Below are 14,411 nucleotides of genomic sequence, written 5' to 3' on the forward strand. Positions count from 1 at the left end.
ACTAAAGGCCTTTTTTTTTACACTCACAAAAAGCTTCGTGGAATGGAATCAAAATAGCATTTAATAAATTATATTAATTGCTTTGACCACACATAGTTATTTTAAAGTACTATTCCCCTCAGTTCCTATAAGACTCAAATATCTAATTAATTATAATTAAGAAAAATGATTATTTAGTTGATAGTAATCAATTTATCTTAAATTTATATTTTTTAAAATTATCTTTATCATTAATACTTCTCTCTTCTAATTAGTTTGTTAATATATATATTTTTCTTTCAATAAGAGGTATTTATAATCTAAAAGTAATTAATATAATAAATATTGTGTATTAAGTCTTATAATAAAAGAAAAAAAATATCATTTTAAATTTGAATCTTATAAATAAGAATGAAATGAATATTATTTATATAATAAATGTTTGACTAACAATTATTTATTTATTAAGCATATGAGAAATATTTTTTTAAAAATTATTTAATAAATTAGTAATTTCTTTGACCATATATACTTATTTCAAAGTATTAATTGCTTTATAACATTAATTGCTGTTACATGCAAAAGTTTTTTTTGGTGGTCTCCGGTGTCTTTTTAAGTTGCAATTTCAGAGTTCTGTGAAATTATTAAAATAGATTGTGAGCATAGTTTATTATTATTATTATTATTATTATTATTATTATTATTATATCACAAGCATGCTGAAGGCCTTGGCCATAGTTATTGTGTTCTTGATGATGATTATGAGAGTCCCTGCAATGCAGATCAATGAACAAGAAAATGGTGGGAGGAAAAATATTGTTGTTGGTGCTGAAGATGATAATGATGGAATTCTTGGAGATAAGAAAACTGTTCGCGTTTTAAATGGGATGAATGATGGGATTCTTGTGTATCTCCATTGTAAATCGAAGGATGATGATTTTCACCAACATGTTCTTGCCGTTGGAGAGTACCAAGAATGGTCCTTCAGAGATAACATTGCTGGCACGACTCTTTATTGGTGCACCATGGATGCAAACACTTTGCATGCAAGTTTTGAAATTTATAATGCCAAAAGGGATGATTCAAAGTGTGATAGCCAATGTAATCGAACCATGAAAAACGATGGAGGCTATTTTTATAATCAGTTCCAAGGTCGCTGGGAGAAGATGTTGTTTTGGAATATTCCAAAACTAACACCTGTCTAAAAGTTTTATATGCCTATGATAAACTATAAAAATAAAACAAATTATGGATAATCATTATGTAGCCATCTATTTATTTGCTAATAATTAACAAGTATTATCTCCTATGTTGTCAGACCACAATTTATTTTCCAATTGTCAATTGTTTTTATTTATAATTTATATTTTACAATAGCTTGTTAATTAATTATCTCATGTTCTTTGAAGTTCGACCAATCTTTTCTCTCTCACTTTTATAAATTTTCTTTGAACTCTCTCTCTCTTTCTCTGTCTTATAAATCACATGGGGGAAAAGTATAATATTAATTTTTTAATTGCAAAGTAAGAAACATATTTTAGAAATACGTTACGTTAATGGTGTAAATGTTTTTCATATTAACCAAGGTCAGCCTAATGATATACAGAGGTGAAACAGTATGTATGAAAACTTAAGTTTGATTTTTATTATTATTGTCGTTGCATAAAAAATAGTTTTTTATACATCACTTAATCATAAACTATTATGTATTTATTTAAATAAACTTTTTCATAAATACTTATAAAAGAAAAAAATGTAATAAACTTATCATAAGTTAAAAATCAATTCATAGAAGTTAAGATGAAAGAAAAATGTAGATTTAATTATACAATTAATTCATTAATTATATTTTAAAGTTCAATATTAGGTCATTACATTATTAAAAAAATTGATTAAATCTTTTAATTATTTAAAAACACTATAATCGTGTTGAAGGACTTAGTCACAGCTATTGTGTTCTTCATGATTATCAGAGTTCCTGTAGTACGTGCACATCAGCCAACTATATAGAAAATGTTTTTTCATATTTATCAAACTATGCTGGACCTAATGATAGAAGTTTATAGTTTAATGACTTAAGTATGATACTTATTAACTTTTCTCATCATTATATTATAAAATAGGGGTAGTTTGATAATTTAGAAAAGTAATTATGAACTTTGATTGTGTGCATTTATTGCACCATTAATAGAAGAATGAGAAGGGGCGGAGGAGAGAGGAATTATATTTACAAAAATTCATTATATTTAAAGTTATTTATTATCTCATTTATATAAATTAATTTAAATTGATGTAATAATATAGAATATATTAAAATATGAATTATTTAATTATTTATTTGTTAATATTCAATTTTAATAAAATTTAACATAAATAATTTTAATAATATATAAATATTATATATATATATATATATATATATATATATATATATATATATATATATATATATATATATATATATATATATACACTAGAGTGTGTCACCCTTGACATGCAAGAGTTAAATATTTTTATGAATCTTTTTATAAAAATGTTTTAAATATATATTTTTAGACTTGTATTAAAAAAATTATAATTAAAGTATAATATTTATAATTATTAGACATTTCTTTTAATTTCAGTAGCCAGGCATTTCCCTTGATCCATTTCAGACATTTCAATAAAATAAAAAAAATCATATATATGAAATGGCAAATAAGTAGTCAGGCATTTCCTTGATATTAGACATTTCTTTTAATTTCTTTTGAGCAAGATATTTATAAATTATAACGATTATCTCTAATGATTAAGGATTGACTCAATTATAGGATCTTATAGCATCGATATTACAAGACAAAAATAGCGTTTAAAAGTGTAACAAATTTACAATCTCTAATTCCTATTTCAACAATACAAATACTAAGGGTACGTTTGGCCCTGTTTTTTTTTCTTAAAAAAAAAACTTGAAAGTTTCTTCTAAGTGAAAGCTTAAAATAAGAACTTAAAAATAAAATTAGAAGTTGTTTGTTGATTTTCTTTTTATCTTTAGCTTAAAAATTCCTTTTAAGCTAAAATTTGTTTGGTAATTTTTTATATATAAAAAACCAGTATCTCGTCAAATGAAAAAGGCCCTATTTTTTTTTTTAACTTAAAACTTGCTTTTAAGTGAAAGCTAAAAATAAGAACTTAAACATAAAAGTAGAAGTTGTTTTCTGATTTTTTTTTCTTTAGCTTAAAAATTCGTTTTAAGCTAAAATTTGTTTGGTAATTTTCTTATAAAAAAATCAGCATCTCGTCAAGTTAAAAAGTATATTTTAAAAATAAAAATATTTTTTAAGACTAATTTAATTTATATAAATTATTTTAATAATGATGAAAATAAAAAATATTGAAGTACAAATATTTAGAAATTTTAAAAATATCAAAATTAAGTATTATTAAAACTATTTTAATAATGGTTTTTCAGATAATATATATAATATCAATTGAAAAAATAAATTACAAATGATAAAATATTTAATTCATTATTATTCATTAAAAAAGTCATTATTATATGTTTTAGTTCAATAATATATTTAATGAGATAAAACAATTATTTAGGAAGATTCTATAAAATTAATTTTGATTAAAAATATTTGATAAATAATTGACAACATATATATAAATGACGGGTAAGTATTAGGTTAGCAATTTTTATAAAACTTATAATAATTAATTCAAGCAGATTTTTATATGACATATACTAAAGTAATAATCACTTCACGCATATTGTGTAAAAAAAAAAAAAAAACAGTTCACACACACACATATCAAAAGAACAAAGAAAAAAAAATCTTGCAAAAGGAAGAAATAGCTTACGGGAAGTAGCCATAATTTAGGGGGAAAAACAATAAATTAAAATGTTTGCAAATGTATGCTTTTTAAACAATAAACACTAAGAAATTAGTATATTTTGGTATTATTCAAATGAGTCATCTCTTACCATTTTTGTTTATGTGTGCAAAGAAAGGGCATATGAATAACACATAAGCAAGTTATCAATCTAATTAAGTTTAAGTTTCACCAAAATCATGAGTAATTACCTTAATTACATATATTAATGAAATTAATTATATGCATTTTTATATTATATTTAGTGTAAACATTTATGTATTCAATTAATCAGATTGTATATTCTATTTTTAATTCTTTATGCAAATTGATTTGAAATAATTATTAATGTTGATTGATTATTTCCTCATATGTTAGTAACGTGGCGACAACTGGACTATAGATATATATGACTGCAGTGCAGGACTGCGAATGAAGTAATTAAAATAGATCATGATATTGGTTTACTATAAACATTTATGTATTCAATTAATCAGATTGTATACACACACACACACACACACACAGAGGTCCGAATGAAGTAATTAAAATAGATTATGAGATCGATTTACTATAAACATTTATGGTCCGAATGAAGTAATTAAAATAGATTATGAGATCGATTTACTATAAATAAAAAAATATATATTCTAGCTATTTTAATTCTTTATGCGAATTGATTTGAAACAATTTCTTATTAATGTTGATTGATTATTTCCTCATATGTCAGTAACGTGGCGACAACTGAAGTATATATATATATATGACTGCAGGGCAGGACTGGGAATGAAGCAATTGAAATATATTATGAGATTGATTTATTGTTATTATCTCAGAAACATGATGAAGGCCTTGTTCATCACAATTATTGTATTATTCTTGATTATCAGAGTCCCTGCAGTGCAAATCAGTCAACAAGAAAATGGTGGGAGGAAAATTCATGTGGATGACATTCTTGACGGAACGAAAATTGTTCGTGTTACAAATGCGATGAATGATGGCATTGTTGTGCATCTACATTGTCAATCGAAAGACACTGATTTTCACGAACATGTTCTTGCCGTTGGAGAGCACCAAGAATGGTCCTTCAAAGACAACCTTTTTGGCACGACTCTTTATTGGTGCACGATGGATGCAATCAATGTGCATGTGAGTTTTGAAGTTTATAATGTCGATATTGAGGAGAATATTTGTAATGTCCAATGCAATCGGAATCTAAAAAACGATGGAGCCTATTTTTATCATCAGTTCGAATCTAAGTGGGAGAAGAGATTGGCATGGTATGTTCCAAATATAACATCTGTTTAAAAGTTTTATGCCTATGCTATGCTAAAAAAAATAAACTATGGATAATCATTATGTATAGCCATCTATTTTTTTTTGTCTTTGCTAATAAAGAATTATCTTTTCCCTTTATCTGATCACAATTTATTTTCCAATTGCCAATTGTTTTTATTTATAATTTATATTTTAAAATAGCTAGTTAATTATTTCATGTTCATTCTCTTACCGATTACTTTCTCTGTCTCTTACTTTTATAAATTTTTTCTGAAGTCTCTTTCTTTTATAAATTTGTGTCTTTCTCCATCTCTTACTAATTACGTTGTTAAATTTCTTTAAATCCAACCAAAAATAGCTTCTATCTTTAAGACATGCAAGCTTTTGGTAATTTGTTTTATATTAACTCCTTGCATTTAACATTTTTGCTTAAGTAATGACAAGGAACGTCTTATAGTCATGTAAAAAGTATTTAAATCTTAATTGGATAATCGTAAACAACTTGATACGACATAAAAAATAAAAGCAAGAAGAAATATAGAAACTGGATATATTTTCGGAAGCACAAAATTGGATTATTCTTGATTTATAAATAAGATTGAATTTTTTATCACAATAATTTTTTCCTATTTCTAATATCTTATTATATTTTCTAATAAGCAATGTAAAACAATAAATGAATGAAATAACATGTTGACATCTTATCATAATTAACTTTCTCATCAAAACTATATATCCGAAGTAGAATTTGTGTCAATCATGGCTAACCATGACAGTATAACCAACGAATGTTCCATAGCTTCTCAGAGTATGCAAGGTAGTTGTTCAAAATTAAAAAAGATGCAACGTCAAATATATAAAGAAAATGTTTATTTCGAAGTGATAAGAACATTAGGGGTGTGTTTAGTCTGTCTCTTTATTTTTTCTATTTTTAGTTTATCTTTTTCTAATTTAATAATAACATAAAAAAATCATAAATATATTAATAAAAAATCTTAAAATCATAAAATAAAACTAAAATAATATTTTCTAAATTTTAATAAAATATATTGATTAAAAATACGAAAATATAAAAAGATCGTAAACCTGGAGCTATCTCTGTATCTTTTTATATTGTGTTAATTAGCTCCATCAAATTTCATTAGATATTAATACTCTCTCTCTCATGAGATGTTAATATATGTAACACCATCAAGAAACAACTTTGAAAGCCTAGATGGACACCGTCAAAAGTCAAATCAATAAGAACATTTAACTTCTCAAGCAACCATCTTCCTTTTCTTCCTTGTATTGTTCTTGATGTTTTTTTTTTAGATAAGCAAAGATTGATTCATCCGAAGTACAAGGTGTACTCGGGAGAAAACGGGGGGCCTCATTAAAACCTCCAAGAGCCAAAACCCTATGGGAAAAAGACTCAAGGAGGAAAAAGAGAATCCCAAAATACATGCTTATGTGTTCAGTTGATACATAAAAACACCTCCTACAAAAGAGCAATACAGTTTATTTCTAACCCATCCAACAATAAAACACACTCCTACTAATTCTTTCATGCTCCCACGTCTGTCAGTGTTGATTATGCAGCACAACTCCAGCACACTCCAGCATCATCCTTCCAATGAAATACACTCCAAATTATTAATTATTTATGTAGCATCATCATTCTAGTTAAAACACATTCCAATTTACTTATGCATCAATATCCTTCCAATTTGTTAATTATGCAGAAGCTCTCCACACCAACAGTAAACCAAGTTTTCTCCTATGTGCTTGACCATTACCCAATGCTAAAACCTCCTCTTTACTTGTCTTACAGTATTCTGCTGCTACGTCCACCAAACTTGACGTTACAATGAAAGTAGGTATCCCATTGGGCAATTATACGAGTCCGACCATCCAACCCAACAAATTCTCCCTTGCCTCGCCTTGAACCAAGCCCAAGCGCAATCCTTTATTCCCGAAATCATAACCAGAATTGTAGTAGCCTCCTCTTTAAAGATTACCTTATTTCTTGTCAACCAAATATTCCAAATTACCGCCATCCATATAAGATGTTTAACTCGCTTTTGTTTCTTCCCTTTAATTAGCTTCCCGAATGCCATAAAGTGGGCTTGAATATCTTCCCCTTCCACAACCGGAACATCCAGCCAAAGACAAACCTGCTGCCATATTTTTTTTGCGACTCTGCAGTCCAAAAAAATGTGTTTAACAGTCTCGTCTTCGCTTGAGCATAACACACAGCGCCTGTCAGCATCGTTCCTCAGCACTCCCCTGCGAGACAATGCGTCTCTCGTAACTATTTTATTGATCAACACACGCTGAAATGACATTGTAAGCTTTTAAAGCTGTACAACATGCATCATTAACTGCTTCAAATGTCTTGGCCATTGAATTGAATAGCACCTTCTGAGAGTAATTTATTTTGTTTGTTATGTTTATTCTTTGATAAAATTTTTTGGGTTGAGTCCTGCTAAAGTAATAATTTTATTTTTAATTATTGATATTTTTTAATTCTTAATAAATTAATAAAATTTATGTTTGTTTCTGTTTTTTTTTCTTGTTATTAATCTTTCTTAAAGGGGTTAATAATAAATGATTTTTTTATCAGGAAATAAATACAAAAATTAATTTAGAGGGACTAAAAAAATGAATAAAAAAATTTATTTAATCAGAAAATAAAAATAAAGAAACAATTTATTAAGAAATAAATATAAAATTTAAATAATTTGAAATCCCAAGTATATTTTAAGATATATATATATATATATATATATATATATATATATATATATATATATTCTTTTTAACTTTTATTCTGATCTTGGTTAGATCCGGTGAATAACTTGAATATAAGTTGTACGTATTGTTAATAAGTTGCAGATTATCAAATTCTTAACTTGGTCTAGGACTTTGAGAGATAGAAATCAAGCTGCAAAAATGTTTTATTAAAAAATATTTTTTTTATATATGAGGAGAAATTAAATTATATGGGTATAATTTTAATAATTATTACATTATTTTATAACTTTCAATTGAATAATATTTTTTAATTAAAACTTATCATTGGATTGGAAGTTTATTTCACATAAATTATATATGTAAAATTTCATATTAATCTAAAATTATTTATTATCTTATTCTTATAAATTAAAATCGACCTAATATAAACATTTTAATTTTATTGTTGAAAAAGGGAAAGACACATACATATATAATTACATACGGACAACGGGTGTTTTAATAAAATGAAATTAATTATATTATATACAAATATATTTTTACTATAAACATTTATGTATTCAATTAATCAGATGGTATATTCTACTTTTAATTCTTTATACAAATTGATTTGAAAGAATTTCTAGTTGATTGATTATTTCCTCATATGTTAGTAACGTGGCGACAACTGGACTATATATATGACTGCAGGGCAGGACTGGGAATGAAGTAATTGAAATAGATTATGAGATCGGTTTATTGTTATTATCTCAGAAACATGTTGAAGGCCTTGGTCATCACAATTATTGTATTATTCTTGATGATTATCAGAGTCCCTGCAGTGCAGATCAGTCAACAAGAAAATGGTGGGAGGAAAATTCTTGCTAATCATCAAGATGATCTAGGTCTGCATGATGGCCTTCTTGATGGGAAGAAAACTGTTCGCGTTTTAAATGGGATGAATAATGGAATTGTTGTGTATCTCCATTGTCAATCGAAGGACGATGATTTTCACCAACATGTTCTTGCTGTTGGAAAGTACCAACAATGGTCCTTCAGAGACAACATTGGAGGCACGACTCTTTATTGGTGCACCATGGATGCAAACAATGTGCATGAGAGTTTTGAAGTTTATAGTGTCGAAGTTGAGGAGATGATTTGTGATACCCAATGCTATCGAATTCTAAAAAACGATGGAGCCTATTTTTTTAATCAGTTCCAATCTAAGTGGGAGAAGAGATTTTCATGGTATATTCCCAATTAATATACCATCTTTTTAAAAGTTTTATGCCTATGTTATGCTAAAGAAAATAATAAATAAATAAAACTATGGATAATCATTATGTAGCTATCTATTTTCTGGTTTTGCTAATAAAGAATTATTATTTCCCTTTATTTGATCACAATTTATTTTCCAATCGCCTATTGTTTTTATTTATTATTCATATTTTAAAATAGCAAGTTAATTATTTTATGTTCTCTTACCCAATTACTTTCTCAGTCTCTTACTTTTATAAATTTTTTATGTGAACTCTCTCCTTCTCTTCTCTTATCTATCTTATAAATCGGAAAAGTATAATGAAATAATTAGAGAATTTTTTTAATTGCAAGATAAGAAACATATTTTAGAAATACATATATTAATGGTGTAAAATGTTTTTCGTAGAGACTTACTTCTTCAATACCTTATTTATTGATTATTTTTAAAATGTTTTTTATTTAACGAGGTTAAAGACTTTTTTATACTCAATATCAAGTTCTAATGACAAATAATTTAAAAGAAATGTTCAATTTTTAATTGAGACTCACATTAAATGAAAATAATTAATTTGTTAATAAGTGTGAAATATATATATATATATATATATATATATATATATATATATTTTGCTTATAATTGAGAGTAAAGCTAATCATTTTTTCTTGCTGGGTTGTCTGGCAAAACACACAAGACAAAACTAGATATTATTTCATATTGTTGTGATCTTTATTTTATAAAATAGGGATATTTTGGTAATTTAGAAATGTAATAAAGGACTTTGATTTTCTGCATTTATTGTACCATTAATAGATAATAAATGATTTCTTTAAAAAATTAATAGCTTTTCTTATAATTTGAAATTATAATTTGACTTATTTTCAGTACTCTAAGAGTATTAGTTAAGAAAATAAAAATAACAATAATTTTATCGGGAGATAATATTTTTTTACGATCTCTCATAATTTATATATTATATATATTTTTCTTTTAATTTCTTAACTAATACCCTTAAGAGAAACGATTAGCAAGACCTTCTTTAAATCATGAATAATTGTTACATTTATTGTACATTAGTTATTCAATTTTATCAGTTTGCATCTAATACAATTAATTTTTATACTTTAACTTATTCCAAAAAAAAATACTTTAAATATTATAAAAACAATAAAATTATATTCTTATTACAATATAATGGTAATAAAAATATATTATTATTCTTTTTTCATTTTCCAATATAATGTTACGTTAAAAATCAAACCAAATTATTTGTAAACAATCAAATCGATCGATTAAATAAGAAACCTCACAAACCAAAAAATCTATATAAAAAAAAGAAACTACACCTAATTAAAAGAAGATACCTGCGGTTTGAAAAAAAAAATTTAATAAGAAAATGTGTATTTATTGCCTACTATTAGTTTACCAAAATCAATATTGTGCGTAATATAGTTTACTAAAACTAATGCTGACTATATTTATAGAATGTTCAATAAGGGTTGGATCGCTCGCCTGAGAGGCCTCTAGAAAGATATACAGGTTATGTTTGTCAAATTAAATCTTTTAAATTAATTTTTAATTTTTTTTTCTAATTAAAAAATTTATTTAACTAATTGATAAATAATTTTTTTAAAAAATACTGCTTTAAGTAATATTTTTTAAAATACTAGTTTATAGTTTTTTATATTTTATTTCCTTTTTATCTTTAAAATATTTATTCATTTTTCTTATTATCTTTTTAAAATATTTCATTTTATATTTTTTAATTAATTTAATAACTAGTTTTACTGAACAAATATGATTTAATAAATTAGCTTAAAAACTTTAAACTTTCAACTAATTTTGTTAAAAATAACCTTATATCCATAATATTAAGTTATTAACCTATGCTAGAGTAAATGGTATTGATTTCTTTTAGCCTGAGCTAGGTGGGTATCCTTATTCGTAGATGCGTTATAATGGTCTTATAGTACATAGTTCTATTAATGTTGTGTTGATTATATATATATATATATATATATATATATAAAACATTTAATCACAAATTTTATCATTCAACTTTTGTTATTTTGTAAACTTTATCACTTATGTTTTCAAATTTTACACATTTTAACACTGTTCACTGTCACCAAAAAAAGGTAAATTAAAAATATGATGTCATTTTATTACCCATGTGATGGTAATATATATAAAAAAAATTAAATTTTAGATAGTAAAATTGGTGAAATATTAAAAGTTAGGTTGTATAATTTGTGGAATAAAGATTGGTAGCAAAACCTACAAAAACAATAAAAATTAAGTGATAAAACTTATGAAATAATGAAAATTAGATGATAAAATTTGTGACTAAACCTGTATATTTCAACTAACAATTTGGATTTCCTAAAAAAATAAAAACTAACAATATGGATTTCCCTATTTCTTTGGCTTGAGGTGGTATGTGTAGAATAATATGCCTAAAGAGCCTAATTTGGACAAGTCCTTATAAATTTTCTTAATTAATTACGCAAGGAAACGAATAATGAAACGAATTTTTTTTCTTAAATTGTAAAGTAAGATAAAATTATGAATTATAGTATATATTACCACGAATAAATAATACTTTTTCCGTATCAATATAAGTATCGCATTTAAAAAATTTTGTAAAATAAATATCGGGTTAGTTTTTCAATATAATATTAGTTTTATTATTATTATTAATAATAATGCTAATTAGTTATAAATTATTATTTTATTTCATCTACTTATTAATTTTTGTTGGTTTTTATAAAACAATCTAATACGATTCGTATTTTAGCCATGGGAAGAAGGGAGGAGATATAACCCACAATTTAAAAATAAATGATAATGTAAAAATTTTAAATCGTTATCCAATTATAAATAATCATATATATATATATATATATATATATATATATAATAAGTTTATTTACTTTTATAATTAAAATTATACCAAAAATAGTTTTTAATTGATATACAATATAATTTTTTATAGTGAGATTGTGTGCTTATTAAAATTTAGGATAAATAATAAATATTTATTTTAGTCTATAAAAATATGAGATGATAATAAATTGGTTATTGAAATATAAAAAAATTAATTTTAATCCCCAGATGTATAAAAATTATGACGGATTAGTTCTACAAATGATAAATTAGTCCCTAAATTTTATAATTTAATATCAAATTAATCTTTAAAAATATAACTTATTATCAAATTAATTTTAAGTATTAAGATTTAATAAGAAAATTGTTTCACATATTTAACAAACACGGTACATCATTTTTAGTCCAAAAATGCAGTCCCCGAATTATGTTTTTGTCTCCTACATATCATTTGAATGTATTATTTTGTTCTTAACATTTTTTCTTGTTTTATAATGTGAAGCTACTGATAAGCAATAATATGCTTTTAGTTTTTTGGTCTATTAATAACTAAGTATAAAAGCACTTTAGTGGGTGCCTCTCGTGACTTTCCAACCACTGAAGGCCAAACAAAGACAAAACTCATTCATGTTTCCATTGGCAGAACCATCAAAGACAATCTAAAGCATAAGTATGAACTTGAATGTGAAACAAAGAATACGAATCATAAAAGTAAGTGATAGCCATCACACCATCCTTTTTAGTCCCATGATGCAACACGAGCCAACGTTATTATTAGCTTCACAATTTGACTAATATATAGCAACATGACTATGAAAATTAAAATATGTGGTATATATGTCCCCTAGCCAATAGTTTCTAGATATATGAATTCGAATGCGACGCGCTACTGAAAATTAAATTAAAGCATCACCAAAGTGTGGATTGTGATTTGTTATATGCACCTCAAACGTTTGGTCATAGGAAATAATGCAATGATTTATTTTCTTTCCAAAGAATTAAGTATATGGTTGTCTATCACAATTTATTTGTTAAGAAAAAAATACATTTTGAATGTACGAAAACTTGGTTGGAGCGGGATCGTGTTTACGTTAACGGGATCTTTATGAGTCAAGTTGAATATTTCCTTTAATTTCATAATTTCCGCCAGAGATTGAATCTCGGTATTGATATGTTATATGACACACATAAGTCCTATTGACACCCAATCTGATATATGTATGTACATATATAGTCCCTTAAGTTTAAGCACGGGTTGTGTAAAGACTAAAGGGAATAGCATCAGGGTCAGATTTGATCTATGTATGTACAAGTCCTATTTATGATTTAGCCTGAGAAGAATATCACTTGAAACTAGACTGAAATCAACCAATATTATTACTTTTTTATTGTTTAAAAATAATAATTTCAAAATTAAAACTAAAAGAAAAAAAATTAGATGAATAATTTCATAATACAAACAACAATAAAATAATCAAGTTTTTCCTACTAGATGATGCTGATTAAATGGATAAATAATAGCATAACATTTTATTGTAAATTGTGTATGTAAATAAATATTTTTGAATGATTTTGCTTATAATTCTTGGTCTTCCTCCACCTAAGATAATCTCTTATTTGACACGCCCTCTTTATTGAGACAACTACCAATTGAAATCCTATAGTTTTTCTTGTTATATTGCAAATAATTTTAAGTTTAAATATCTTTTTATTCCTGTTAAGGTGAGAGAGTTTTGATTTTGGTTGCTATAAATTTAATTTTATTTTTCAGCTATCTAAAATTGGAAATAAAATAAAATGTTTAACATCTTTTTAGACGAATAAAATGGTTAATATATATAAGTCATGCTTTTTAATCGCATAAAAATGAAAAAAAAATGGAGGGTTCTAAACACATGAGAATCATATTCCAACCACTTTAATATAAATATTTATTTATTTTTTAATAATTAAATTTTGTTGGAGATCTAGAACTTGATTAACTTACAATTATTTTTAATGAAATTCTCTTTATCTTATTTATATTACTGGAACCTGAAATCTTATTTAAAAGATTTAAATTTAGTTATACTTTGATTTCTTTTTTTGCTGGAGGGTTCTACTTTGATTAACACTATGTTGGTATGTAGATGACATTGTTGAGGAGCAAGAACTTCAATATTGATGTATATATAATTGATTTGTTCCTGACAAATGATTTTAATATTTTAATCGTTTGAATTAACCGATTAAAAATATATGCTTAGTAAGAAAGATGAATGCATGAAGGCCGCTAATAAAGACAAATTGAATCATGTTACCAAAATCTTGGATAGACCAAAACTCCAGAGAAGAAATGTTTAATTGATTCGTTCATTACTTAATTAAATTACATACGATTAGGAGGGGTAGGCTGCAAGAATCAAGTAACGCATAATGTTGGCAGACAGATTACTATCCCTTG

At 25.3% G+C, this 14,411-nt stretch overlaps 2 protein-coding genes across 2 annotated transcripts; both read left to right on the forward strand.

The window, feature by feature from the left end:
* Positions 1-688: 688 nt before the first annotated feature.
* On the forward strand, positions 689-1,234 carry LOC102659570 (S-protein homolog 24). Its single transcript, XM_006576349.4, has one exon. It carries the CDS (start codon positions 696-698, stop codon positions 1,182-1,184), a length of 489 nt encoding a protein of 162 aa, XP_006576412.1. The 5' UTR covers positions 689-695; the 3' UTR covers positions 1,185-1,234.
* A 7,368-nt stretch (positions 1,235-8,602) lies between these two features.
* Positions 8,603-9,088, forward strand: LOC102669606 (self-incompatibility protein S1). The gene has a single exon (XM_006577335.3). It carries the CDS (start codon positions 8,603-8,605, stop codon positions 9,086-9,088), a length of 486 nt encoding a protein of 161 aa, XP_006577398.3.
* The last annotated feature ends 5,323 nt before the right edge of the window (positions 9,089-14,411 follow it).

The sequence above is a fragment of the Glycine max genome, chromosome 3 (genome assembly GCF_000004515.6).
Source record: "Glycine max cultivar Williams 82 chromosome 3, Glycine_max_v4.0, whole genome shotgun sequence".
NCBI lineage: Eukaryota > Viridiplantae > Streptophyta > Magnoliopsida > Fabales > Fabaceae > Glycine > Glycine max.